This window comes from Rhinoraja longicauda, chromosome 6 (assembly GCF_053455715.1).
Source record: "Rhinoraja longicauda isolate Sanriku21f chromosome 6, sRhiLon1.1, whole genome shotgun sequence".
Lineage (NCBI taxonomy): Eukaryota > Metazoa > Chordata > Chondrichthyes > Rajiformes > Arhynchobatidae > Rhinoraja > Rhinoraja longicauda.
Genome location: NC_135958.1, coordinates 12606076 through 12632210, shown reverse-complemented (window position 1 = coordinate 12632210; position 26135 = coordinate 12606076). Strand labels below are relative to the sequence as shown.

The 26135-nt window shown below is 40.2% G+C and overlaps 2 protein-coding genes across 5 annotated transcripts in view; one reads left to right on the top strand and one right to left on the bottom strand.

The window, feature by feature from the left end:
- Positions 1 to 26135, top strand: part of cep89 (centrosomal protein 89) — a 60980-nt gene that overhangs the window by 28552 nt on the left and 6293 nt on the right. For 2 of the 4 annotated variants that reach the window (XM_078401659.1, XM_078401658.1), the window contains exons 13-18: positions 4385 to 4488; positions 5753 to 5868; positions 7674 to 7854; positions 9035 to 9202; positions 12076 to 12217; positions 15392 to 15481. In XM_078401659.1, the coding sequence (XP_078257785.1) occupies positions 4385 to 4488; positions 5753 to 5868; positions 7674 to 7854; positions 9035 to 9202; positions 12076 to 12217; positions 15392 to 15481 (801 nt within the window). Of the gene's footprint in view, positions 1 to 4384; positions 4489 to 5752; positions 5869 to 7673; positions 7855 to 9034; positions 9203 to 12075; positions 12218 to 15391; positions 15488 to 23165; positions 23344 to 26135 lie in introns of those variants that run through there. The other 2 variants (XM_078401656.1, XM_078401657.1) reach the window with 2 other exon arrangements.
- LOC144594235 (E3 ubiquitin-protein ligase RNF182) lies at positions 20033 to 26133 on the bottom strand. Its single transcript, XM_078400469.1, has 2 exons — positions 26000 to 26133; positions 20033 to 20759 (listed from the first exon to the last, which is right to left on the bottom strand). The coding sequence occupies exons 1-2, from the start codon at positions 26014 to 26016 to the stop codon at positions 20033 to 20035; spliced, it is 744 nt and encodes a 247-aa protein (XP_078256595.1). The 5' UTR covers positions 26017 to 26133.

Genomic DNA, 26135 nt, shown 5'->3' with positions numbered 1-26135 from the left:
CATAAATCATGGGATCAGGCCCTTCAGCCCAACAGCCCATGCCAACCGACTTGCCCCATCTGCACTAGTCCCAACTGCCTGCTTTTGGCCCATATCCCTCTAAACCTACCCTCACCATTCGAAGAGAAACAAAATTGATGTTTTGGGATTGGAAAATGAGTAGGAAAGCAGATTTCAAGTTTGAGAGGGGAACAATGGAGGTAAATTTCAGCAATTATCCCAATGATTACTTTAAAGTATAGTTTTCTTTGCTTCTGAAATACCTCCTAGACTTTCTGCATAGACTAAAAATCCTGTCCTGAATTAGGTTCCTCTTCCACGAGCTACTGATCGTACTTACCTCTTAAAATTTCCGCTGATCCCAGTTACCTTCTGTACTATTGACTGACTTTCTTTAAAATTTCCATCCTCTATCTTACCTACAGTGCTCAAATAATTTGCCCTCTTCTGTGATTCATTTTAAAATTCTCCCTAATACCTCTTTTGGTATCCTCTATTCCCACATCAGAATACTTTTCAAAACTTCCTATTTAGCCCACCTCCGCAGTTCTGATTTTTTTTTTGTTTTTGTCTGGGATTTGTTTTGTATTTCTGTGAAATTCATTAAACATGGTGTTAAGTAAAAACAAATTACATAAGACTTTAATGTACTTAAGTTCCCATTCAAAATGTTTATCAAGGACTTGATCTCACCATCTTCTGTTGATATTTGCATTTAAAAAAAAAAAGCCTTGTAGAAATTAGGTGCATGCTTTTGAAAATGATCTGGTAATCACTTGTGTGCAGAATCATTTCTAAATTAATGACATCACACCTGTACCTCAGCGATCAGGACTGCACACAATACTCCTAGTGTAGTCATACCAATGATTTGTACAGCTGCCTCATGATGTACCGATGTTTCCACTCGATACCCTTCCCAATGAAGGCAAGCATGCTAAACACCACCTTCACCACACTGTCCACCTGACCCTCCACGTTCAGGGAACCATGTACATGTACTCCCAGATCTCTCAGTTCTGCAATGCTCTTCAGGGCTCTACCATTTACTGTAAAGGTCCTAATCTGATTTGACATACCAAAATGCATCATCTCTCACTTCTCAGAGTTAATTCTACTTGCCATTCATTGGCCCACTTTCCCAACTGATCTAGATCCTGTTGTAAACTTGGGTATCCTAACACTATGCCACCACTCTACCACCAATTTTGGTGTCATCTACAAACTTACTAACAATACTTACTACATTGTCATCCAAATCGTTAATGTAGATAACAAATAACAGTGAACTCAGCACTGATCCTAGCGGCACTCCAGTGGTTGTAGGTCTCCAGTCAGAAAAACAGCTCTGCACAACCAACCTTTGACTCCTTCCTGCAAGCCAATTTTGAATCCAAATGACTAGTGTGAGCTTTCAGAAAGGCCTACCATGCAGGAGCTTGTCAAAGGCCGTGCAAATATCCACATAGACAATGTCTACTGCCTTGCCCTCATCAATCCTGTTGGTGGCCTCTTCCAAAAAAAAAAACTTAATTGGATTTGATTCCAGCCATCCTAGTGCACTGTGAATATGGACTGGATGGAAAGAAATGATTAGCCTGCGATGGACCAAGCTGTGCTCAGCACTCTATGCAGGAGCAGGCAGTCAAGAACAGAGCACTTGCCATGTACCAGGCTGAGATGCAGAATACGTTCCATAGCACATCCGTAGTAGTTTGAGAGAAATCTTGTGTTCATGCTGAATCTTCTCAGATGCTAAAGAATGTTTATACACTGATGTGCCTTATTGACCTCCGCATCATTGAAGAGACCATGTTAGGTCACTGGTGATTTGGATGTGCACAAATTTGCTGAGGACCACCTCAACAGCAGCTGCTTTGAGGACTCAACTCATTTCCTTAAGCCATTTGATTCATTCCATATGGTATCAAGAAATAGCTGAGATGAGAATAGCTGAGAAAAATCTATGGGGGCCAGAAAACATCTCGGCTGTAGTACTGAAGGTCCAAACCAGTCACACTGCTGGCCAAGCAGTTCCAGCAGTTACAACATTGACATTCACCAGATAAACGGGGAAAATTATTCAAGAATGTTCTATTCATGAAAAGCAGGCTAATCTCGCCAAGGTAATTACTGCTCAATCAGTCTACTCTCAATAATCAGCAAAGTGACTGAAGGTATCATTCACGGTGTTACTAGGAGACACTTATTCACAAATATCTTGCTTGTAATGACTAGTTTAGTTTCATCATGATCACTTCATTCCAGATCTCATCACAGCCTTGATGTAAACATAGATCAATGCAGCATTTGCCAAAACACTGAAGTATCATTGCTGTAGGAATGAAGACTGCAGTAATTCACAAAGGTGGCTCACCTAGACTCTTTCGATGTCAGTTAGAGATTTGCTCTTGCCTACATTCATTAGCTTGCATCAGTTTCTTCGCACTAAAAAATGATAAGGTATTCATTAAAAATTCTAGCCTTAGAGGGAGTACAGAGAAGGTTCACCAGATTGATCCCTGGGATGGCAGGTCTTTCATATGAAGAAAGACTGGATAGACTAGGCTTATACTCGCTGGAATTTAGAAGACTGAGGGGGGGATCTTATTGAAACATATAAAATTCTTAAGGGGTTGGAGAGGCTAGATGCGGGAAGATTGTTCCCGATGTTGGGGTAGTCCAGAACCAGGGGTCACAGCTTAAGGATAAGAGGGAAGTCTTTTAGGACTGAGATGAGAAAACATTTCTTCACACAGAGTGGTGAGTCTGTGGAATTCTCTGCCACAGAAGGTAGTTGAGGCCAGTTCATTGGCTATATTTACGAGGGAGTTAGATGTGGCCCTTATGGCTAAAGGGATCAGGGGGTATGGAGAGAAGGCAGGTACAGGTCACTGAGCTGGATGATCAGCCATGATCATATTGAATGGCGGTGCAGGCTCGAGGGGCCGAATGGCCTACTCCTGCACCTATTTTCTATGTTTCTATGTTTCTAATCTCACCCGTCTCGCGTAGCTCTACTCATAGATGGCCATGCTGATCTTTAAGAGGACTTATTTTCTCTCTAACCACCCTTTTGCACTTAATATACCTGTAGAATCTCTTGGGAGTTTCATTTTCTTTGTCAGCCAGATCATTTAATTACCTCTTTTTTCCTCTTTTATTTGACCATATTTTTTCTATTCATAGCTTGATCCTGTCTGTCTGAATCTGGTGTATGCCTCCTTTTTATTGATCAAGCCTCAATATCTCTCATTGACTAGAGTTCCCTACATTTGCCAACCCTGTCCTTCACCCTATCAGGAGCATGCTGTCCCATAAACTCGCAAAATCGTACTTTAAAAGGCCCCCACTTACCAGATGTTCCCTCATCTGCAAACACTCACCCAAACAACCTTTGCAAGTTCCTGCCTAATGTCCACAAAATTGCCCTTGCTCCAATTCAGGACCTTAACTTATGGAGCAGTCCTATATTTCTCCTGTCACTTGTATTACATAGAATTACAGTCACTTGTCCCAAAGTTCCTTACTGATGTTTCCCTTAGAGTAGGTCGAGCATTGAGCCCTCTCTAATTTGGCACTGTATATATTAATCAAGGAAGCTTTCTTAGACACATTTAACAAATTGCACCCCACTAAATTCCTTTGTATTGTGGGTAACCCACACAATATTAGGGAAATTAAAATCTCCCACCAATACTACCCTGCTATTCTGAGACATAATTTCTAATTCACACTGACCTTTACAGGGGTCTGTAATACAGTCCTGTCAACGTGATATCCCCTTGTTGTTTCTCAGTTCTACCCAGGCAGCTTTACTGGACAATGCCCCTGGAATAGCCTCTAACCTGACTGGACGATCCCCCAAGAATATCCTCTCTAAATCTTAACAATAAATCCCCCAAATGTCATGTAGTGCTATTTTTAACAAGCAATCTTACATGATTGAGTTTCTACTTCTTTGACTTGAATTATTGCAGATATTTGTTTGAAGGAAAATGTTTAGTTGCCCTGATGCCCAGTTGTCCTTGAGTCTAATGCAAGTGTGGATGGCTTTCTGACTGTTCAGTTAGACAGGGATTGCAGAGAGTGTGACAGCGGTTGGTACAGCTCTGGTCACGTCACGGTGAAGAAGCGCGTGTGTGTGTGGCCGGACATTGAACTGATGGCTGCGGGTCTCCGCTTAAGGTGTGCGCCCTAGGGATTCTCACACACCGCTGTCGTAGCTGTTTATGTTTAATCTTTATGTAGTTTTAGTATCTTGTTGCTTTTTTGGTATGACTGGTAAATGAAATTTTACTGTACCTCGGTACACGTGACAATAAAGGACCATTGAACCATTGATGGTGTCAGTTAATCATGATTTGGCCTGAATTATTAACAGAGGGAGATGAAGAATTTCAGAGCCCGAGTGGAAGAAGTGGTGAAGGAGAATAAACGTCTTCATCAACAACGTGAAAGGAGTGGCATTGTGAGCAACACGGAGTGGTAGGAAAATACAAAACTACACTACACAATTTTTTTAATGTCAGTCCAAGTAACCTGCCATATTTAAAGCTAGACTATTTTACCACTTTTTTGCAGATTAGCAGATAGCAGCTCATTGGGGGGTCTTCCGCCCCACAGTTCTAACAACTCATGAGTCAGAGTCAATTGGCATGTAAACAGGCCCTTTGGCCCAACTTGCCCATTCCAATCAAAAGTCTCTTTATTTACCCTTGTTTGTCTATATCCCTCTAAACCTTTCCTATCCATGTTCCTGGATCTGCAGATTAATGCATGTACTAGTGAAGGTAAGAATTAGAAGACTCATTCACCTGTCCTATCTTTCAATTCCTACCTTTACTAACACGTGGAATCGATAATAATCTGCAGATCAATACCCATGAGATCCAGCTCTTTTTTTCCCTTTTGCCTAATTTTCTATGATCACTCTGGAGGACCTTAGTTCTTTTCCTACCCGCGCCATTTGTACCAACGTGACAACAAATTCTGACTGCTCACTATTTCTCTCTCCCCCCCCCCCACCCTTGAGAGAATATTCTGAAGCCTCGCCAAGTCATAGCACAAGGGAGGCAGTACAGCATCCTTGAGTCTCATTTGCTGCCACTGTATATTCTGTCTGTCCCCCTAACTAATGACCGTGCCCCACTGTGCATCAGAGGCACACCTCGTGTCACAGATCTGTATCCAAAACATTATAAATGTTTTGAGGGGGGATGGCCACTGGGGATTCCTACACTCTCTGCCTACGTCTTTTCCTTGTGGTTACCCATTACTTTCTGCCTCAACTTCAATCACAACCTCTAGTTCTATCGGTGCCGATTGCATGTTCTCCCTCTGACTGTGATGTTTTGCTGGTACCCTGATTTCCTTCCACATCCCCAAATCATGCAAGTTGGCACTGAGCTGATCGCCATAAATTGCCCCTAATATGTAGATGAACGGTAGAATCTAGGGACACAATACCGAGGTACAGTGAAAAGCTTTTGTTGCATGCTAACCAGCCAGCAAAAAGACAATACATGATTAGAGTTTAGTTTGATTTTAAACTGTTCATTTGCATAATTGTTGTTTTCTCTTAACAATAGTTCACCGGCATGCCGTGAAATCATTTGAACATTATTGCATTGTTTTGACTGACTCTATTAATGGATAATTAGTTGCCATTCAGTTTGTGTATATGTTGTTCATGGTTTCCAGCTCAAGTGTTGGATGCAGCGTGGTGAATGTGAGCTTTATTTTCTTCTAGGCATCAATTGCAGGATCAGGCAAAGTTGGTTTTGGAGGAAAATCAAATCTTAATGGAACAGCTGGAGGTTCAGCAAGCCAAAGGAAAAGAGAGTCACAACAGACACGTGCAGGAAGGTTTCTGACTTTGTAAATATTTCTTGTTTTAAAGCATGACTGAATTATGTACTGGGATTTATTTAAGTCTTTCCCTCACTATAAGGTGGCAACTTCATGTTCCCTTCTTGCTTTGTGATGGATAATTGTCGTAGACAGAATTTTTATATATCAAATTTGTAAGTCTGAAGCAAGGGTCTTCAATGAAAACTGAAAAATAAAACAAGTGAGTTTTCTAAGTAATTTATTAGGAAAGCATTCCTTTAAAAATGTAATACAGAGGAAAGATGATCCAAATGTGTCACAAAAGAGAAATTAAAAGTAGTATTTTATTAAAGGGAGAAGCTTACAATTTTACTAAAGTCAATAATAAACTTCACAATTGTAAATCGAAGAAAAACAAACATGGCAGTGCTAGGTTCTGGAACTGAAATAGGGAGTAACAGTCCTTGACAGTCAGATACCTTACGACTGAATGTGCATCTCAGAGTGCTGGTAGAAATGAAGTGCATGAACATCCAGGAGAAAACACTTCATATGCTGCGCAAAGAAAGATGGTTGATGAGAAATTCATCATTGTCAATCCTATTGAGATGGTTAGACTTTCTTGTGGAAGATGGTCATTGTCAGGCCCCTTTGTGACTGAAACGTTGTTTTCCACTGATTAGCCCATGTAGTCTAGGGTTTGCTGCATGCAAACATTCCCTCCTGTATTTGCCGAGACCTTGTGAACGGAATTGAACATTGAACAATCATTGGCAAATGTCTTCATGTCTGAGGAGCTGCAATACCCACAATCCTCTGTGCAGGGCATCCATTGAGGACAGTTAAAGGAAGGAAAACTGGAAACCATACTTTTTTTGGGTTTGCAAATTTTAGTTGGGCTTCAACTTTTTATAATTTATGTCTAATTTAACGTGATTGTCAAAGGTAATGTATTATAGTTTGATACAAAACCGGCAGCAAAGAAAACAGAAGAAGATGCAAAGGGATACAGATAAATTAGGCAAAAATACAGCAACATGGCATTTGAAGCATTAAGTGGAGAAAATTGCGGATGGTGTTCCTCACTTAATGTCTTGGGAACAACCATTTTCAGCTGTTTCATCAATGATTTTCCCTCGCAACATAAGGTTAGAAGTTGGGAGGTGCACTATGATTGCACAATCTTTCATTTCATTTGTAACTCCCTGTCAAGGGAGAAGTTCAAACCTGCATACAACAAGATTTGGCCAACATTCAGGTACGGGCTGATAAGTGGCAAGCAATATTTATGTCACAAAATGACCACAGCCAACAGCAGAGAGTCTTAACTTTCCACTCTTCACCACTATCGAGAAATCTGACTGGATTGCCATAGTGTGCTTAGAAGAGCAAGCCAAATGTTCGGTATCTTGCACCATGACAAGGCTCAAGCCATAGGTATGATGGAATATACTCCACTAGTACAGTCAAATCTAACTCGAGTACAATTGATAGGGCAAAGGGGAAGTTACGGAGTGCAGAATATAATTCTCAGCATTGTAGTGCAACAGTTCCATAGACAAAGTTCAATGTACACAGTGGAGTAGAGGTAAATCAATTTAGCTGATCCTCTGGCTATCCTCCAGCTTATGGAAGGCCCGTTCAGAAGTCTGATAACAGAGGGGAAGAAGCTGTTCCTGAATCTGGTGGTGCGTGCTTTCAAGCTCCTGTTCCTTCTGTCTGAATGGATCAGGGAGGCTTTGATTATGTGGACTGAAGTTTCTCAACTTGCAGAACTTCTCATTAAGCATGGATAATATTTCAAAAGATCGTTTTAATCTATTTTTTTCTTTTGATGGTAGTGTCAAAATTGACTAAACAATTTATACTGCTGGAAGCAGAGAAGCAAAGTCAACAAAAAGAGTTGCGGGAGGCTCATCATCAGCTAAATGACCTTTCCTCAAAGTTTGATCAACTTGAAGCAAGTCTTCCTTACAAAATAGGGGTGGATGAGCACACCACAGTATTGAATGACCTCAAAAGGTATACACTTTTTCCTAAATTAGTTCAAATGGATTTACACATGGAAACTAGAATCCTAGTATTTACAAAAGGAATCATAGAGATGTTTGATGTACCTATTCTTTAATTTCAGTGAAAATGGAAATTGGGCATTTCCTGCAGCAATTTAAAAAATATCCAATCAGATGAAAAATGATATCTTTAACAGAACTGCTGTATTCCATGGAAGTGTCCAGCTAAATTATCTGCTGTAGCCCACAATAGTGGGTGGGTTTTCTCGCATATTGTCAGAAATTAGCTACCAATTGTTTACAAAAGTGATTAAACAAATGTATTTCAGAAAGGCGTTGCCTGGATTGGAGAGTAATGAGACGTACAATAAACTTGGATTGTTTTTGCTGGAACATTGGAGTCTGTCAGGTGACCTCATAACAGTGTATCAAATTATGAGAGACAGAGGATAGATAACCGTATCTATTTTCACCAAGTTGGAAATGTCAAATATTAGATGACGTAGCTTTAAGGTGAGGTGTAGAAAAGTTTAAAGGAGATTTATACGGCGAGTTTTATAATGTTGAGTGGTTCATGCATGGAACCGCAGCCAGTGGAGGTGGTGGAAACACACGATAGCAATGTTTCAAAGGCATTTAGACAGGCACTTGAACAGCCATGTGCAGAGAAATTGTATGTTCAAATTGGCATTGTGTCCACACAGACATCATGATCCAAAGGGCATGTTCTTGTGTTGTACTCTTTTAAAGGATAGTAATAAGTAGTGAAAGTTACAGGATGTGTAGGAGTGAATAGTGAAGCACATTGGATGGATTGGACAGAGGATGCAGCAAAACGAGCGTTGGAGATTTGAGTTTGGTAAAATAAATATTTAAGCATGTGTTGTACAAAATTGGTAAGCTGAAGGCAAAAAGTGCTATGGTATACAAGTATTTTACAAGTGTTATTGTTGCTTATCAAATACTTAAAAGACCATCTCTGTTGCTGGACAAGGAAAATCTCCTGCAGTTCATGCATGGAGCCACTTGTTGAGAAAGGAGAAAACCATAGCACATACATTGCTAGATTTTGATGGGAAGCTTTTTTAAAGTTCTGTTTTAAAAGCATCTTTCTGCTGTTGACTGTAAAATGTAAGCTAATATCCCAGTATCCAAACAATTGTCAGATGCTTTGTGTTCTTTCTATGTAGAAAACAGCAGCTGGAGCACGAGAAGCAGCAGGTGGAGATGGAGGAATTGATGGGAAGAATTGCAACTCTACAAGCTGAGAAAAAGGGCCTGCTCATTGAGAGGACAGAATTCATTGCTGACAATAAAACTTTAGAAGGAGAACTACATGTAGCACAGAAGTCAAATAGGTATAATAGATAAATATATTTATATTGAACTATACATTTATTCCAGTAATATGACTCATTTAATGTTTAAAAATTTTAATTTTATTTCACATCAAGAAATTTTGCAGGAACTTTTTTTTCATATAATTGTCATTTGCTTTTTATTTTTCCCCTTCATTTTTCTTTTCCATATTTCACAATGTAGAAGGCGACCATTTGGCCCATTGAGTCTATACCAGTTCTTTGAGAAGTCTCACATCACCACTGTGTTTACCATCAAACGACTCTAAAGAGGCTGCCTCCATCTGAGTGATAGCTCATTTATGTAGACAGCGTGATAGAACAGGGAACATAGACATTAGACAATAGACAATAGGTGCAGGAGTAGGCCATTCGGCCCTTCGAGCCAGCACCACCATTCAATGTGATCATGGCTAATCATTCTCAATCAGTACCCCGTTCCTGCCTTCTCCCCATACCCCCTGACTCCGCTATCCTTAAGAGCTCTATCTAGCTCTCTCTCTTGAATGCATTCAGAGAATTGCCCTCCACTGCCTTCTGAGGCAGAGAATTCCACAGATTCACAACTCTCTGACTGAAAAAGTTTTTCCTCATCTCCGTTCTAACATGCAACAGTGCAGCACCGAAACAGACCTTTTGGCCCAAAATTTCCATGTTGAACATAATGCTGAGTTAAACTAATTTCCTGTGCCTGCATATCCATGTGCCTATCTAATTGCCTCTGAAATATCTCTATCTTCGTATTAACTTGGTAAATCCACCATTTTATAGACCATCACTGTTTTCCATGGTGCTGCTCACTTGACAACACCATTATTTTTTATAAATTAAGTGTCTTATTGGGACATTGTCAGGTTTTGTCAGATCGTGTCAGAATGCAAGATTTCTGTGCAAAATGTGAATGGGAGCAGGCTATTCTAACCCCTCATCCGTTTTGTCATTCAGTGCGATTTTCTGATCTATAACCTAACATGAACCCATCTTTATTTTGTATCTCTTTGCATCCATTACTCATAAAAATCTGTCAAATTAACTGACATAGCATCAACTGTTGTTCAAGGGAGAAAGTTCCACGCAGAAGGCTGCAGAGGCCAAGCCAAGTATTTAAGAGGAGGTAAATTTCTGGACACAGATGGCATCATTGATGATGGGAAACAAGTGGGAGTATGATATGACCTGAAGGATCACCCATGATTACACTGACTGGCAGAACACAGTCAATGGCAGGGTTCTGGGGAGTGTTGTAGAGCAGAGGGATCTAGGAGTGCAGGTACATAGTTCCTTGGGGAAAGGTAGATAGGGTGGTCAAAAAGGCTTATCGGCACATTGGCCTTCATATGTCAGAGTATTGAATATAGAAGTTGGGAAGTCATGTTATAGTTTGATAAAACATTGGTGAAGCCACATTTAGAGTATTGTGTTCAATTTTGGGTGCTATGTTATAGGAGAGATGTTGTCAAGCTGGAAAATGTGCAGAGATGATTTGCGTGGACACTGCCAAGATTTGAGGACCTGAGCTATAGGGAAAGCAGGCTAGGACTTTATTTCTTGGAGCGCAGGAGGATGAGGGGTGATTTTCTGGAGGTGTACAATATCATGGATAAATTGATTGGGTAATTACACACAGTCTTTTGGCCAGAATACCCTGGCGTCTGCCTCTACTCCCCTCTCCCATCGGGCAAAAGGTATAGAAGTATGAAAGCACAACACCTCTAGATTCAGGAACAGTTTCTTCCCAGCTGTTATCAGGCAACGTGAGTCATCTACCACAGCCAGAGAGCAGTCCTGAACTACCATCTACCTCATTGATGACCCTCTGACTATCCTTTGCTGGCTTTACCTTGCACTAAAAGTTATTCTCTTATCATGTATCTATGCACTGTAAATGACTTAATTGTAATCATGTATTGTCTTTCCGCTGACTGGGTAGCAAGCAACAAAAGCTTTTCACTGTTCCTCCGTACATATGACAATAAACTAAACTAAAGAGTAGGGGAATCGGGAATCGGAGAACATAGGTTTAAGGTGAGAGGAGAAAGATTTAATGGGAACCTGAGGGGTAATTATTTTACACATTGGGTGGTGGGTGTGTGTAACGAGCTGCCAAACTAGGCAATAGCCAGGTACTATTGCAACATTTAAGAAACATTTAGACATGTACATGATCAAATAGGTTTAGCGGGACATGGGCCAAATGCAGGCAGGTGGAATGAATGAAGTTAAGACATGTTGGTTGGTGGTGCAAGTTGGGCCAAAGGACCTGTTTCCACTGTATGGCTCAATGACTCGAAACAGTCTTGAAGGGCTGAGTGGTCTTTTGCTCCTATTTATCTACATTTCTCCCTCAGGTAGATCACCGTGTGATTATCAAGGCTTCAACACTCTCAGGTGGCACTACCACTGTTTCCCAGCTGGTGCCTTATCATAGATATTTCTCTTTTTCTTTTTCTAGCTCTCCTCCTTTTCCACATCTTCTGTTGTCTCAGACCTGAGGAAAGATCATCATGTCAAACTATTAACTATTAACTCTCTTCATTGATTCTATCTGATCTGAGAATTTCCAGGAATTTTCTGTTTTATTTTACACACATTCTTTACGTATAACTAATTATTTACCTGTTCCTTATACCCATTATTAATTTGAATAGTTAAATAAGATAAAGAAAAACTCTGTCTTACACCACTTTGCCTAGATAATAAACAGGTGTAATTGCCTAATTAAACTATTCACTGTTTATCCTGTTTTTCAAATATAACTATCGGTAGTATTTGTCAGTTGGCATGCGACATGAAATGGTTAAACCAAAATTGCAATTAGGCAATGTAATCGATTAATTTTGTATAACTATTCCAATTACCAATATTGTTCACAGGCTAGCACAAAAGAAGATTGGTCTTCTAAAACAACAGATGGAAGAAGCTATGGAGAAAGAGATGGCAGCTCATCAATATCTGGCAAACCTGATCAGTCTTGCTGAAAAAGCAGCTCATGAACGTGATCAGCTTGTACATGTGGTAAGCAATTTTTAAGAACTTCTGCCTGGAGAAGAATATCGTCGAATGTTGTGTCTCTATTTAAGAAGGGCTGCAAGGAAACTCCTGGGAAATATAGGCCAGTGAGTCTAATATCGTAGAACGCAGGCAGGTGGGACTAGTGTAGATGGGGCATGTTGGAGAGTAGCCAATGTTGTTCCTTTAGTTAACAAGGGAAGTAGAGAAAATCCAGGGAATAACAGGCCAGTGAGCCTCATGTCAATAGCAGGGAAGCTATTGGAGAGGACACAAAGTGCTGTAGTAACTCAGCGGGTCAGGGAGCATCTCTGGAGAGTATGGATTGGTGACATTTCAGATTGGGATCCTTAAGACGTTGGGGGTTGGGGAAGGGGGGGGTGGAAAGCTGGAAAACAGAAGATACAGGACCAATCATGGCAGGTAATAGGTCAGCATAGGTAAAGAGGGTTTTACATAGGCAGATGGTTGGAACAAGAGCTAGAGACGGGTTTAGAAGCATAGAAAATAAGTGCAGGAGGAGGCCATTTGGCCCTTTGAGCCAGCACTGCCATTCATTGTGATCATGGCTGATCATCCACATTCAGTAACCCGTGCCTTGCCTTCTCCCCATATCCCTTGATTCCGCTAGCCCCTAGAGCTTTATCTAACTCTTTAAAATTCATCCAATGAATTGGCTTCTAGTGCCTTCCGTGGCAGAGGATTCCACAAATTCACAACTCTCTGGGTGAAAAAGTTTTTTCTCATCTCAGTTTTAAATGGCCTCCCCTTTATTCTTGGACTGTGGCCCCTGGTTCTGGATTCCCCCAACACTGGGAACATTTTTCCTGCATCTAGCTTGTCCAGTCCTTTTATAATTGTATACGTTTCTATAAGATGCCCTCTCATTCTTTTAAATTCCAGTGAATACAAGAGTTGTGGATTGTAAAGTCAGAAAGAACATAGTGGGGGAGTATTTGGATAAGCGCTTCTTTGCTAAACATCCGTCCCCCCTCCCTCCCTTGTGCCCCACCTGGATTCCCACCTATTTCTCTCCCTGCACTGCTACTTCCTTCCTCGGGCTTTAAAATGTGCAACTCTTCAAACCTGTTCACACCTTCCTTTCTTATACTCTAGGTGTCGACTCTTGTATGTCCGCGAGATCAAGTGCAAACTTGGCGATCAATTCCACTGAACAGCTTCGCTCAGTACGCGATCTCCCAGTTGCCAAACACTTTAACTCCCCTTCCCATTCCCATACTGACATTTGCCCTGGGCCTCCTCTACTGTCAAAGTGAAGCCAAACTCAAATTGGAAGAACAGCACCTCACATTTCCCTTGAGCAGCTTACAACGAGCAGTATTATTTTTCTCTAACTTCAAGTAACCCTTGCATTCTCTCTCTCTCTCTCTCTCTCTCTCTCTCTCTTCTCTCTCTCTCTCTCTCTCTCTCTCTCTCTCTCTCTCTCTCTCTCTCTCTCTCTCTCTCTCTTCTCTCTCTCTCTCTCTCTCTCTCTCTCTCTCTCTCTCTCTCTCTCTCTCTCTCACTCTCTCTCTCTCTCTCTCTCTCTCTCTCTCTCTCTCTCTCTCTCTCTCTCTCTCTCTCTCTCTCTCTCTCTCTACACCTCTCTACACCTCTCTACACCTCTCTACACTCTCTACACCTCTCTACACCTCTCTACACCTCTCTACACCTCTCTACACCTCTCTACACTCTCTACACCTCTCTACACCTCTCTACACCTCTCTACACCTCTCTCCACCTCTCTCCACCTCTCTCTCCACCTCTCTCTCCACCTCTCTCTCCACCTCTCTCTCCACCTCTCTCTCCACCTCTCTCTCCACCTCTCTCTCCACCTCTCTCTCCACCTCTCTCTCCACCTCTCTCTCCACCTCTCTCTCCACTCTCTCTCCACCTCTCTCTCCACCTCTCTCTCCACCTCTCTCTCCACCTCTCTCTCCACCTCTCTCTCCACCTCTCTCTCCACCTCTCTCTCCACCTCTCTCTCCACCTCTCTCTCCACCTCTACCTCCACCTCTACCTCCACCTCTACCTCCACCTCTACCTCCACCTCTACCTCCACCTCTACCTCCACCTCTACCTCCACCTCTACCTCCACCTCTACCTCCACCTCTACCTCCACCTCTACCTCCACCTCCACCTCTCTCTCTCCACCTCTCTCTCTCCACCTCTCTCTCTCCACCTCTCTCTCTCCACCTCTCTCTCTCCACCTCTCTCTCTCCACCTCTCTCTCTCCACCTCTCTCTCTCCACCTCCCTCTCTCCACCTCTCTCCACCTCTCTCCACCTCTCTCTCTCTCTCTCCACCTCTCTCCACCTCTCTCTCTCTCTCTCTCTCCCCCTCTCTCCACCTCTCTCTCTCTCTCTCTGTGTGTGTGTGCGATTGTGGGCTCCATCTTTCTTGATTGTAGTTGCTGGCTTTGATTTGACCTTTTGCATAACTTTGTTCATCCATTTGTCCTTTGTACCATATCTCTAGTTCCCTCTCCCCTGACTCTCAGTCTAAAGAAGAAACGTCACCTATTTATTTTCTCCAGAGATGCTGCCTGACCCGCTGAGTTACTCCAGCATTTTATGTCTTATCTTCGGTGTAAACAAGGATCTGCAGTTTATTCCTACATATTTTATCATAATGTTTCTTACTAGAAGTCAATAAACCAGTTTATATCATTTAATGAAGGAACCCTATGAAATAAATCATCACCAGTTATAAGGTGAGAGATTTAATGTTTTAGAAAATATTTACATATGTTCATTAAAATTATTTTTTTGTGCCATTTTTCACTCCATCCCCTTGCAATGAAATTGTTGTTTTTTTAAATCAAGTAACTCTTGATGTCAGTTATTATACAGTGCAAGCCTTCATTGGCTGTTGAACTTGGCAACCAAATCCTTCAAATCACATGTGCGCAAAGTGGAAGAATAGGAATAGATCGATGGTGAATTAGAGCAGTTTCGTGATCCTCCTTACATGGCGCTGAGGTCAAATATCGTTTTGCTTGCTCCTAAGATAGTACCGCTTTTAAAATTGGAAATCTAATTCAAATGGCTCAGGTATTTTTTTGTTTGTTTTAAAAGACTTTCTTACCTTAATCGAACACCTGTTCTTTTTGTTCACCGCACCTTTTTTGTCAAAGCTTTAGCACTCAAACCTTAAATGTAACACTTTTTTTTGCAACAGACCAAAAGTTTAACAAATGAGAAGAATGGAGTTTTAAACAGGATATTGGCAGACAACATGCGTTTGGGCAAGTTGGAGGAGCAAGTAAAGGTTTGAATGTCTTCATTTTTCAATTACTTTGCAAGTTAATTTAAGATTTCTCAACTGGTAAAAATTTCTATCAGTCAAGAAAATCATATTGTCATTAAAATGGTGCCTTTTAAAAAAAATCACAATAATTTAACTAGATTCATAACTAAACATGATGTTTGTTTACATTATTAGTAAAAGTGAACAGCAGGTAAAATTAAAGCCTATTTGGGAGCAGATTGGAAGTGGTTTTGTGCAACATTACTATAACGTTTTTGATGCAGACAGGAGTCAACCAGCATCATTATATATTGAAACATCTTGCCTTTCTTGGGAAGGACAGCAGTTGCAAGTTAAAACTGCTATTGTGGACAAAATAATTGTACTAATTAAAATTAGGTTATTTTAATTTATATACTTTTATTAACTGAAAGTATATAACAGTTTTTGCATTTCTATTAATTTTTGGTCATGAGAATTTAAGTAGCAACTTGAACCAATAACTTATCACCAGAGCAAAGTACAGTAGATATTGGAAGCCTGAAAATAAAATTGGAAACACTGGAAATATTTAGCTGATCAGTTAATATCCGTGCAGAGAGAATGAATTGGCATTTAAGGTTAATAATCATGTATCACTTTCACTTATCTTAACACAGACAACATATAAAACATTTGATGTAAAAAATAATCTCAGAATAATAAAGGAGGTAGAGAGAAAACGGGGAATTTTGTCAGTATAGGAATGAAAGCTACAGTATTATTGAAGATGTAATTTGCAGAGCATTTGGAAAACAGTAATCATAGTGTGGATTTACAAAAGGGATTAATGCTTGACAAATTCACCGGAATCTTTGGAAGATGTAACTGATGAATTTATGAGAAAGTACTAATGGGCTGAAGGGCCTGTTTCTTTGCTGCTTAACTCTGACTCTATTATTTTTGGATATGGTGCATTTGAATTTTTGCAGTAGATATAAAGATGGTTGGAAATGTGAACTATGCGAAGGCCTGTCTGTGATTTGAATAGGTTGAATCAGTGGGTAAATACTGATCAATGTCAGGTTATCAACTTTGTTGGCAGATTATTGCCTGAATGGTGATAGATTATGAAAGGAAGAGGTTCAATGAGACCTTGGTGTCCTTGTACACGCGCCACTGAAAAATATAATTCAGGGGCTGTAGGCAGTTAGGAAGGCAAATGGTTTGTTGGCCTTCATAACGAGAGGAATTGAGCACAGCAGTAGCACTGTCTTATTCAGCTCAGTAGGATCTTGATCAAATTACACCTTGTGCACTATGTGCAGTTTTGGTTTCCATATTTGAGGAAGGATGTTCTTGTTCTGAAGGAATACAGTGAAGGTGACCAGGCTGATTTCAGGGATGGCAGAACATATGTATAATGGACAAATGGATTTATATTTGCTAGGTTAGAAGAATCAGTGATGAAACTGATGGGACTGGACAGAATAAATGCAAGAGGATTTTTCTGATGATGCTCAAGTCCAAAACTAGAAGTAAAAGCCGAGATATGTGGGTAGGCCATTTAGAACTGAAATGGGAAGATTAAAGCATTAAATGTATTTAAGTAGCAGATCTAGTTCATTTGGATAAAGAGATCAGGAGAAAGGAACAAGAGATTGAATTTGGATAACCAGCTGTGACTGGGGGGACTAGGAAGGCTAATAAAAGTCTGCTACTACGATTTTAAATGCCTACTTTTCAATGTAATCTATATTTCGGAACTGTCCTCAATACAGGGCGATTCTTTCATTTAATGAGTCTCTTTTGCAGTTGAATATTGAGGTTGTAATGATAGACCTCCAACCACAAGTCCTTGTGCTGGCTAGTTCCTGTATCTTTGGTTGCTGTGTTGTGTCACACTAAATAAAGGTCGAAATTGACATTTACAATACTCTCATTTTGTAAGAAGTCTCTCAATGACTTTAAAAACATTCTTCACTTTACTCACAAAATGCTGGAGTAACTCAGCAGGTCAGGCAGCATCTCGGGAGAGAAGGAATGGGTGACTTTTCGGGTCGAGACCCTTCTTCAGACTGAGATGCTGCCTGACCTGCTGAGTTACTCCAGCATTTTGTGAATAAATACCTTCGATTTGTACCAGCATCTGCAGTTATTTTCTTATACTACTTATTATATTTTCTTCACTTTACTGTTTGCTTATGGACATGAAGGTAATAGTGTCACATATTTAATTTTCCGTGTTATAGCAAATGCTGCAAATACTAGGAATGTAAATGTTAAACATTGTTCGTAGTTGAACTATCTAGCTATTTCAATAGATTCATATTTCAATAATCACACAGGAATGAATGCCAGTGTAACCCACAGTTGCCTGTCCTAGTCCACCTAATATTTCTTATTTGGTAAACTTTTGATGTGTCAAACCAAGAAAGGAGCGAGAGAGAAAACAGGGAATTGTAGACCAGTTAGCCTGACATCAGTGGTGGGGAAGATGCTGGAGTCAATTATGAACAAAGTAATAACGGCGCATTTGGATAGCAGTAAAAGGATTGGTCCAAGTCAGCATGGATTTATGAAGGGGAAATCGTGCTTGATTAATCTTCTGGAAGTTTTTGAGGATGTGACAAGTAAAATGGATGAAGAAGAGCCAGTGGATGTAGTGTACCTGGACTTTCAGAAAGCCTTTGATCAGGTACCACTCAGGAGATTAGTGGGCAAAATTAGAGCACATGGTATTGGGGGTAAGGTATTGACATGGATAGAGAATTGGTTGGCAGCCAGGAAGCAAAGAGTAGGAATAAACGGGTCCTTTTCAGAATGCAGGCAGTGACGAGTGGAGTGCCGCAAGGCTCGGTGCTGAGGCCGCAACTATTTACAATATATATTAATGATTTGAATGATGGAATGAAAAGTAACACTGGCAAATTTGCAGATGACACAAAGCTGGGTGGCAGTGTGAACTGTGAAGACTATGCTAGGCGTTTGCAGGGTGACTTAGACAGGTTGAGTGAGTGGGCAGATGCAGTATAATGTAGGTAAATGTGAGGTTATCCACTTTGGTGACAAGAACAAGGAGGCAAATTATTATCTCAATGGTGTCAGATTAGGTAAAAGGGAAGTGCAAGGAGACCTGGGCGTCCTTGTCCACCTGTCACTGAAAGTAAACGTGCAGGTACAGCAGGCCGTGAAGAATGCTAATGGCATGTTGGCCTTCATAATGAGAGGATTTAAGTATAGGATTAAAGAGATCCTTCTGCAGTTGTGCAGGGCCCTGGTGAAACCACATCTGGAGTATTATGTGCAGTATAGGTCTCCTAATTTAAGGTTGGACATCCTTGCTATTGAGGTAGGTTCACAAGGTTAATCCCCGGGATGGTAGGATTGTCAAATGAGGAAAGATTGGAAAGACTGGGCTTGGATTCGCTGGAATTTAGAAGGATGAGAGGGGATTTTATAGAAACGTATAAAATTATATAAAAGGACTAGGCAAGCTAGATGCAGGAAAATTGTTCCCAGTGTTGGGGGAGTCCAGAACCAGGGACCACAGTCTAAGAATAAAGGGGAGGCCATTTAAAACTGAGATAAGAAAAAACCTTTTCACCCAGAGTTGTGAATTTGTGGAATTCTCTGCCACAGAAGGCAGTGGTGGCCAATTCACTGGATGAATTTAAAAGAGAGTTAGATGGTGCTCTAGGGGCTAGCAGAATCATGGGACATGGGGCGAAGGCAGGCATGGGTTACTGATTGTGGATGATCAGCCATGATCACAATGTATGGCGGTGCTGGCTCGAAGGGTCAAATGGCCTCCTCCTGCACCTATTTTCTATGCTTCTATGAATGGAAACTCCATAAGTTTAATAAATGCAAGAGACCCCATATGTTTATATCTGGTGCATGCAGAATTGGCAACAACACTTCCTCCTTGATAACCATCAGCACATGGGCACTTCAAGGCTGTGTGCTCAGTTCCTTTGTGTATTCATTCTATACCCATGAGGGTATGTAGCCAGGTACAGTTCCAGCTCCATCTTTAATTTTGCTTACAATGCCACTGTTGTTGGGCAAATTATGGGTAATGATGAAGTCCGTGTTTAGGAAGTAGAGTGATTGCCTGATTGAATGGTGCCATTGAGTCATAGAATCATAAGCATGGAAACAGGCCTTTGGCCCGCCTCATCCATGTCAACCAAGCTGCCTCGTCTAAGCTAGTCCGATTGCCTGCATTCAGACCGTAATCCTCTACATTTTTCCTATTCATTTAACTATCCAACTGTCTTTCAGTTGATGATTCCAGTGAGGGGAATATGGAAGCCTGCACTGTGCAAGTTGGTTATCATGTTTTCTACAATACAACATGTGTACATTACATTTATTAGTTGGTTTTAAAGCACTTTGGGGTTACTGAGGTTAATGTAAAGCTGCTCTTTGGAATTAGAGCTAAGATCTTTGGGAGTAAAATCCCACAGCCTGGCAGATATTTCAAATTATTTACCCAATGTTTATGTATGCATGGTCCCATGACAAGCTATGGTTTTAATCACATTTGATTGGGGTGCTGATCAAATCCATATTTTATTATAGTGGCTATTAGTTTCTCGATGAACAATCACATATACCTTGGCAGAGGCACTGACAAAAACCATAGACCAAGCAAACCGTCAAACTGGAAGGAACAAGACTAACGCAAACAATACCAAGAGTCACTTTTTGGATGACCAAAAGATAAATTCCAAGTGGCAATGAGCTGAAATAGAAGAAACCTAACAACCACACTAATACCCTTGGCACACGGTTACAAATTTTAGAGAACACATCTTGATCAATTCTACTTTGGGATGTAATGGACATTGTTTCAAAACTGTGATCTGCATGGTAATCAGAGGTGGTATCCCTTCTTGGAGTAATGGGAGAATTCCTTTGAACCTCCCTTATGGTAATAACTAAAAAGTTAGAAGAATCAAGGGTTGAATTGGATGAAGACAAGTTTTTTGGTGTCAAAACTATCTCTTTGCAACCCAAATTCCTTGTTGTCCTGTTCTTCGCTGTAAGTTTGCACATGATGTTTGTGTCATCAGGAAGACTATCGACTTTGTGGACCTCTGTCTCTTGGCGACAGAAGGGACAGCTCATGCAGTGGGAATTATCGTTGGTATCTAGGATTTTGCTTAGACATCTTGCACATATTCTGTGTAAACAGTCCAGTATCTTCGGTTTTCGGCTATGGTTATTGTACCTTTGATAGCAGATTTTACATTCCAGTTCTGTAATTTCATCTCCTTCTGTGTCAGTGGAATTCATCTTGAATTCAGATGCACTAAGGGAAGAAGAAAGTCATGTAACAAACATGCAATTACATTCTGTAAGCAAATGTATTAATTTGATTAACCACTGAACATAAAATAGTTAAATATTCAATTAAGAAATGTATTCTATATCAATACTAAGGTGCAATCTATGATCTGGAACTTCAATTGACCAAAGAAATAACTAACACTTTCAAACTCAAAATTAAAATCTCTGTTAAAGTAGACCATTAATGAAAAAGTATAATGTTTTGGGATGCTTGTGTATAGTTTGAAGACATGTTATCTGGGAGGACTGTTTGGGTCACAGGATGATGGAACAGAGAAGGTAAAAGGGCAGATGTTGCATCTGCTGTGGTTGTGGAAAATGCTGTGAGGAGATGGAAATGTGAATCAGAGGGTCAAGAGTGTTTTATTGTCATATGTCCCAGATGGAACAATGAAATTCTTACTTGCAGTAGCACAACAGAATATGCAAACACAGTACACCAAACAATATAATAAACAAGAGAGAAAAATAAAGTTCAGAGTGTGCGTATATATACATACTCACAAATACACATATATAGATAAAATGTCTATGTCTCCCTGTAAAGCGTCTGAGTGTTTGAAAAGCGCTATATAAATGTAATGCATTATTATTATTATTATATATATATATATATATATATGCATATACACACAAGTGCACACAAAAAACAGACAATAATAGTTCAATAATCACAATAATAGTCAATGTAGTTCAGAGCTTATTTGAGGTTGTAGTATTTAATAACCAAATGGCTGAGGGAAGAAGCTGTTCCTGAGCCTGAACGTGACAGTTTTCAGGCTCCTGTACCTTCTTCCTGATGACAGGAGCACACAGGGTGTTCAGGGTGGTGTGGCTCTCTGATTGTGCTGGTTGCCTTTTTGAGGCAGCGACTCTGGTAAATCATTTCAATGGTGGGGAGGTCAGAGTCAGTGATGGACTGGGCAGTGTTCACAACTTTTTGCAGTCTTCTTCGCTCCTGGGCATTCAAGTTGCCGAACCATGCCATGATGCAACCAGTCAATATGCTCTCGACTGTACACTGGAAGAAGTTCAAGAGAATCCTCTCTGACATACCAAATCTCTGTAATCTTCTCGGGAAGTAGAGGCGTTGATGTGTTTTCTGATGTGCAGAGAGAAAATTGTTTCTTTGGAATGCTAAAGGGGAAATGTATCTGGTGGTGGAATCCCATTGAAGATGGCAAACATTATGGAGGCTGAACAATGGGTTGGTACGGTAACCTACACTTGTGGGATAAGAGGGCATGTAACTAAAACTATGGGGGAAAAAGATGTGGTTGAGACCCCTGTGAACAATAGCAGAGGAAACTTATGGTTAACAGTACGGAAATAAAATTTGAAAGCACTGATGTGGAAAATCCTGTCATCTTATAGAAACATATAAAGTTCTTAAAGGATTGGACAAGCTAATGCAGGAAAAATTCTCCTGATCTTGGGGGAGTCCAGGACCAGGGGTCACAGTTTAAGAATAAAGGGTAGGCCATTTAGGATTGAGATGAGGAAAAACCTTTTCACCTAGAGAGTTGTGAATCTGTGGAACTCTGCCACAGAAGGCAGTGCTGCAAATCTGTCCTGGCATAGAGTTGGAATCATTCACACAGCACGCAAATTGGCCCTTTGGCCCAACATGCCCATGCCGATCAAGATGCCCAAACTATGCTAGTCTCACCTATCCACGTCACATAAAATGAAGCAGATACTTGCAATTTTAACAAACCATCAGCATATTTGTAAGTTGCTCTCAGTTCACTGAGGAAATCAAGTCAATGCCAAGCTTGAGGATCCTTGTTCAGGACCCACCTGACTGCAATTGAGTTGTTGCTCTGGAGACAAGAAGATTGATGATCAATTGCAGTTAGCATTTAAATGGTATGAATCCTGGGTTGTCACCTGGTAGAGCGTTCCATAAAGACTGACAACTTCCACCCCATTGAATCATAGATGTACTAAAGCATTTATGTAGGTCTTATAACAGCTGTTTTTCTAAACACGGGTTTTCCTAAATTATGAGCTTAATAGAAATTTACCATTTCTTTTCTGAGGTATCCATCCCATTCTTTCAAAGTACAAAGTTGACAATTATTTACTAAATATGGAGAGCAAGATCCAATGATCTGGCATTTGTGAAAAATGGTTACAATTAATAATAGTTATTTAAAGGAAATAAAACTCATGTTTTAAATGTCTTTTTGAACCTTAACTTTTATGCTGATGATTATTTCCAATTGTTGCCTGTTTTTAAAACATTCCACTGATCCCCAGTCAAAAGTTTAGTACGGATTTTTTTTTGAAAATAACCTTTTCTGTGTATGATTCATCTTTGGTAGACACTTGCTTTTGTTTTCTTTCATGCATACAAAATTATCAGGATATAACCTAATGATGACTGTTGGCCAGTTCAATCGAGCATTTCCCTAAATTTGGCGAGGAAAGTACTCTTTCAATGTTTTGAATTCTTTAATAATCCAATCAAGTCGATATATATTTTTAACAAGTTGGCCTTGTATTGGGGAAGTGCTAGTGCTTGCGCTGTGCATAGGTTTGTTATGGGGTTATCACATTTTCACTGTCTTATGATTGCATGTTCAATTTGGGTCTGAGATGAGCACAAATTACTATTTCAATGTAGCTTGATGTGTATTTAATTTCCCAGCTTTCATTAGAAATATATCAGGCAAATTGGGCCCATTTGTTTATGATTAGACGATAAAATTCTTAATCAAAAAGCTCTAGATACCAGGTTGACTTGGATTTCTTTCCATATATGAAATGTGTTAGTTGAAGAATATATTCTACCATTGAAACATTTATCTTTCAGCTGTCCCTAACATATATGATTGAACCTTGCCCTGCAAGTTTTCTATTTGGTCTGTCTTCTTTCACATAATGCAACAAATGAAGTTGGCCCTTCAGGGTGAGAAGTGTACAATAGGTCGTTGGTTACTGATGTTATTTGTAAGCTGGTAGCATAAAAAGCGACAAAAAATTGTTTGTATTGAGCTTCAGAAGGATGTGGCAAAGTTACCAGTGAGGAACTGCAAGGATCACTGTTGAGAATACTGGCAGCTGTGTTGAGGTGAAGATAATGGAAATGGATGATGAGGTTTGTAACACCGAGGACAGATTGATTTTATGCAGGAGGATCTGAATGGGATGTTGATTGAGTAATGACATAGAAATTGCCAAATAGTAACTGATGACAGGAAAGAAAATAAACTGTGGAACTGTTAATTTAGTAACCTCAGTCAAGAAGATGCAATGCAGGAAAAGGATACTAAAATGTTCTGTGGGGTGGTCAAATCATCTAATAGACAATAGGTGCAGGAGTAGGCCATTCGGCCCTTCGAGCCAGCACTGCCATTCAATGTGATCATGGCTGATCATTCTCAATCAGTACCCCGTTCCTGCTTTCTCCCCATACCCCCTGACTCCGCTATCCTTAAGAGCTCTATCTAGCTCTCTCTTGAATGTATTCAGAGAATTGGCCTCCACTGCCCTCTGAGGCAGAGAATTCCACAGATTCACAACTCTCTGACTGAAAAAGTTTTTCCTCATCTCTGTTCTAAATGGCCTACCCCTTATTCTTAAACTGTGGCCCCTGGTTCTGGACTCCCCCAACATTGGGAACATGTTTCCTGCCTCTAATGTGTCCAACCCTTTAATAATCTTATACGTTTCGATAAGATCCCCTCTCATCCTTCTAAATTCCAGTGTATACAAGCCTAGTCACTCCAGTCTTTCAACATATGACAGTCCTGCCATTCCGGGAATTAACCTAGTAAACCTACGCTGCACGCCCTCAATAGCAAGAATATCCTTCCTCAAATTTGGAGACCAAAACTGCACACAGTACTCCAGGTGCGGTCTCACTAGGGCACTGTACAACTGCAGAAGGACCTCTTTGCTCCTATACTTTTGTAGGTTTGTAGGTTAATTGACTGGGTAAATGTAAAAATTGTCCCTAGTGTGTGTAGGATAGTGTTAATGTGCGGGGATCGCTGGGCGGCGCGGACTTGGTGGGCCGAAAAGGCCTGTTTCCGCGTTGTATCTGAAATATGAAAAAATAAATATGAAAATACTCAACTCCTCTTGTTATGAAGGCCAACATTCCATTGGCTTTCTTCACTGCCTGCTGTACCTGCATGCTTCCTTTCAGTGACTGATGCACTAGGACACCCAGATCACGTTGTACTAACTTGACACCATTCAGATAATAATCTGCCTTCCTATTCTTACCACCAGTGGATAACCTCACACTTATCCACATTAAACTGCATCTGCCAAGCATCCGCCCACTCACACAACCTGTCCAAGTCACCCTGCAACCTCATAGCATCTTCCTCACAGTTCACACTTCCACCCAGCTTTGTATCATTATATGGTTTGAACACGGGATATTGAATGGGATAATGCACTGGCAGGATCAAAATGAGCTATTTTTTAAACTCTGGGGCTACCTGAGGCATTGGTTTGTTCCGGTGGAAAGTACTGAATGTATTTCAAATCGTTTAAGATGATATTTATCATTCTATCAAAATAAGTGCAGCAATATCTCAACTGTCTAATACCAAATTATCAAGAGGTACTACTACAGTTAAATTTACTTTCATTGGGAGGGAAGATTGTTGAGATATTCAGTAATTGGAGATCCCGAAAGCAATCAACAAATTCTGATTAAAGAAATATGTCAAAGGGATGCAGTGTTCTGACGTATGTTATGAGGGCACAATATGAATTTATATTGGATTTTTGTAAGTGTTAAAGAATACTATAAAAGTTAGTATTTGATGGTAAGAATACAGTACAAATTCTATAATAATAGCCCAGGTGTTGTATCTAAATTATGAGATTTATATTTCATTTTTAATAGTGTCCTAATGTTTTTTAAATCACATATCAATGATCTCTAATTTGCCAAAGAAAAAAAACTGTTTTAGTGATTGGTTAAAAAGAAAACATTGAACCAAAAACAATTAAAATCTCAGGGCCAATATTTTAAAATAGTCACAGGCATTATAGATACAATAAGCCCAGAAATGCTTCTATATAGCAGTTTGTTTAAAACAAAGCTACTTAAACCTGTAACCATTTTTTTTTAAACGTGAACGATTTTGTATTTAGTTACACTGAAAACAATGTTATTTATATATCCTCAAATGCAATTATATAAAATATAACGAACATGCAAATAGAAAAAAATACCTGATCATGCCTTGCATCTTCAGACTAGGAGAATGTTTTCTGTCGGGTAATCCACAGGCCTGTAGTTTATTGTCATATATCAGTAAGCTTCTTTAGCACAGCAGTGAAACAACAATAACAGTGCCATTTGATGAAT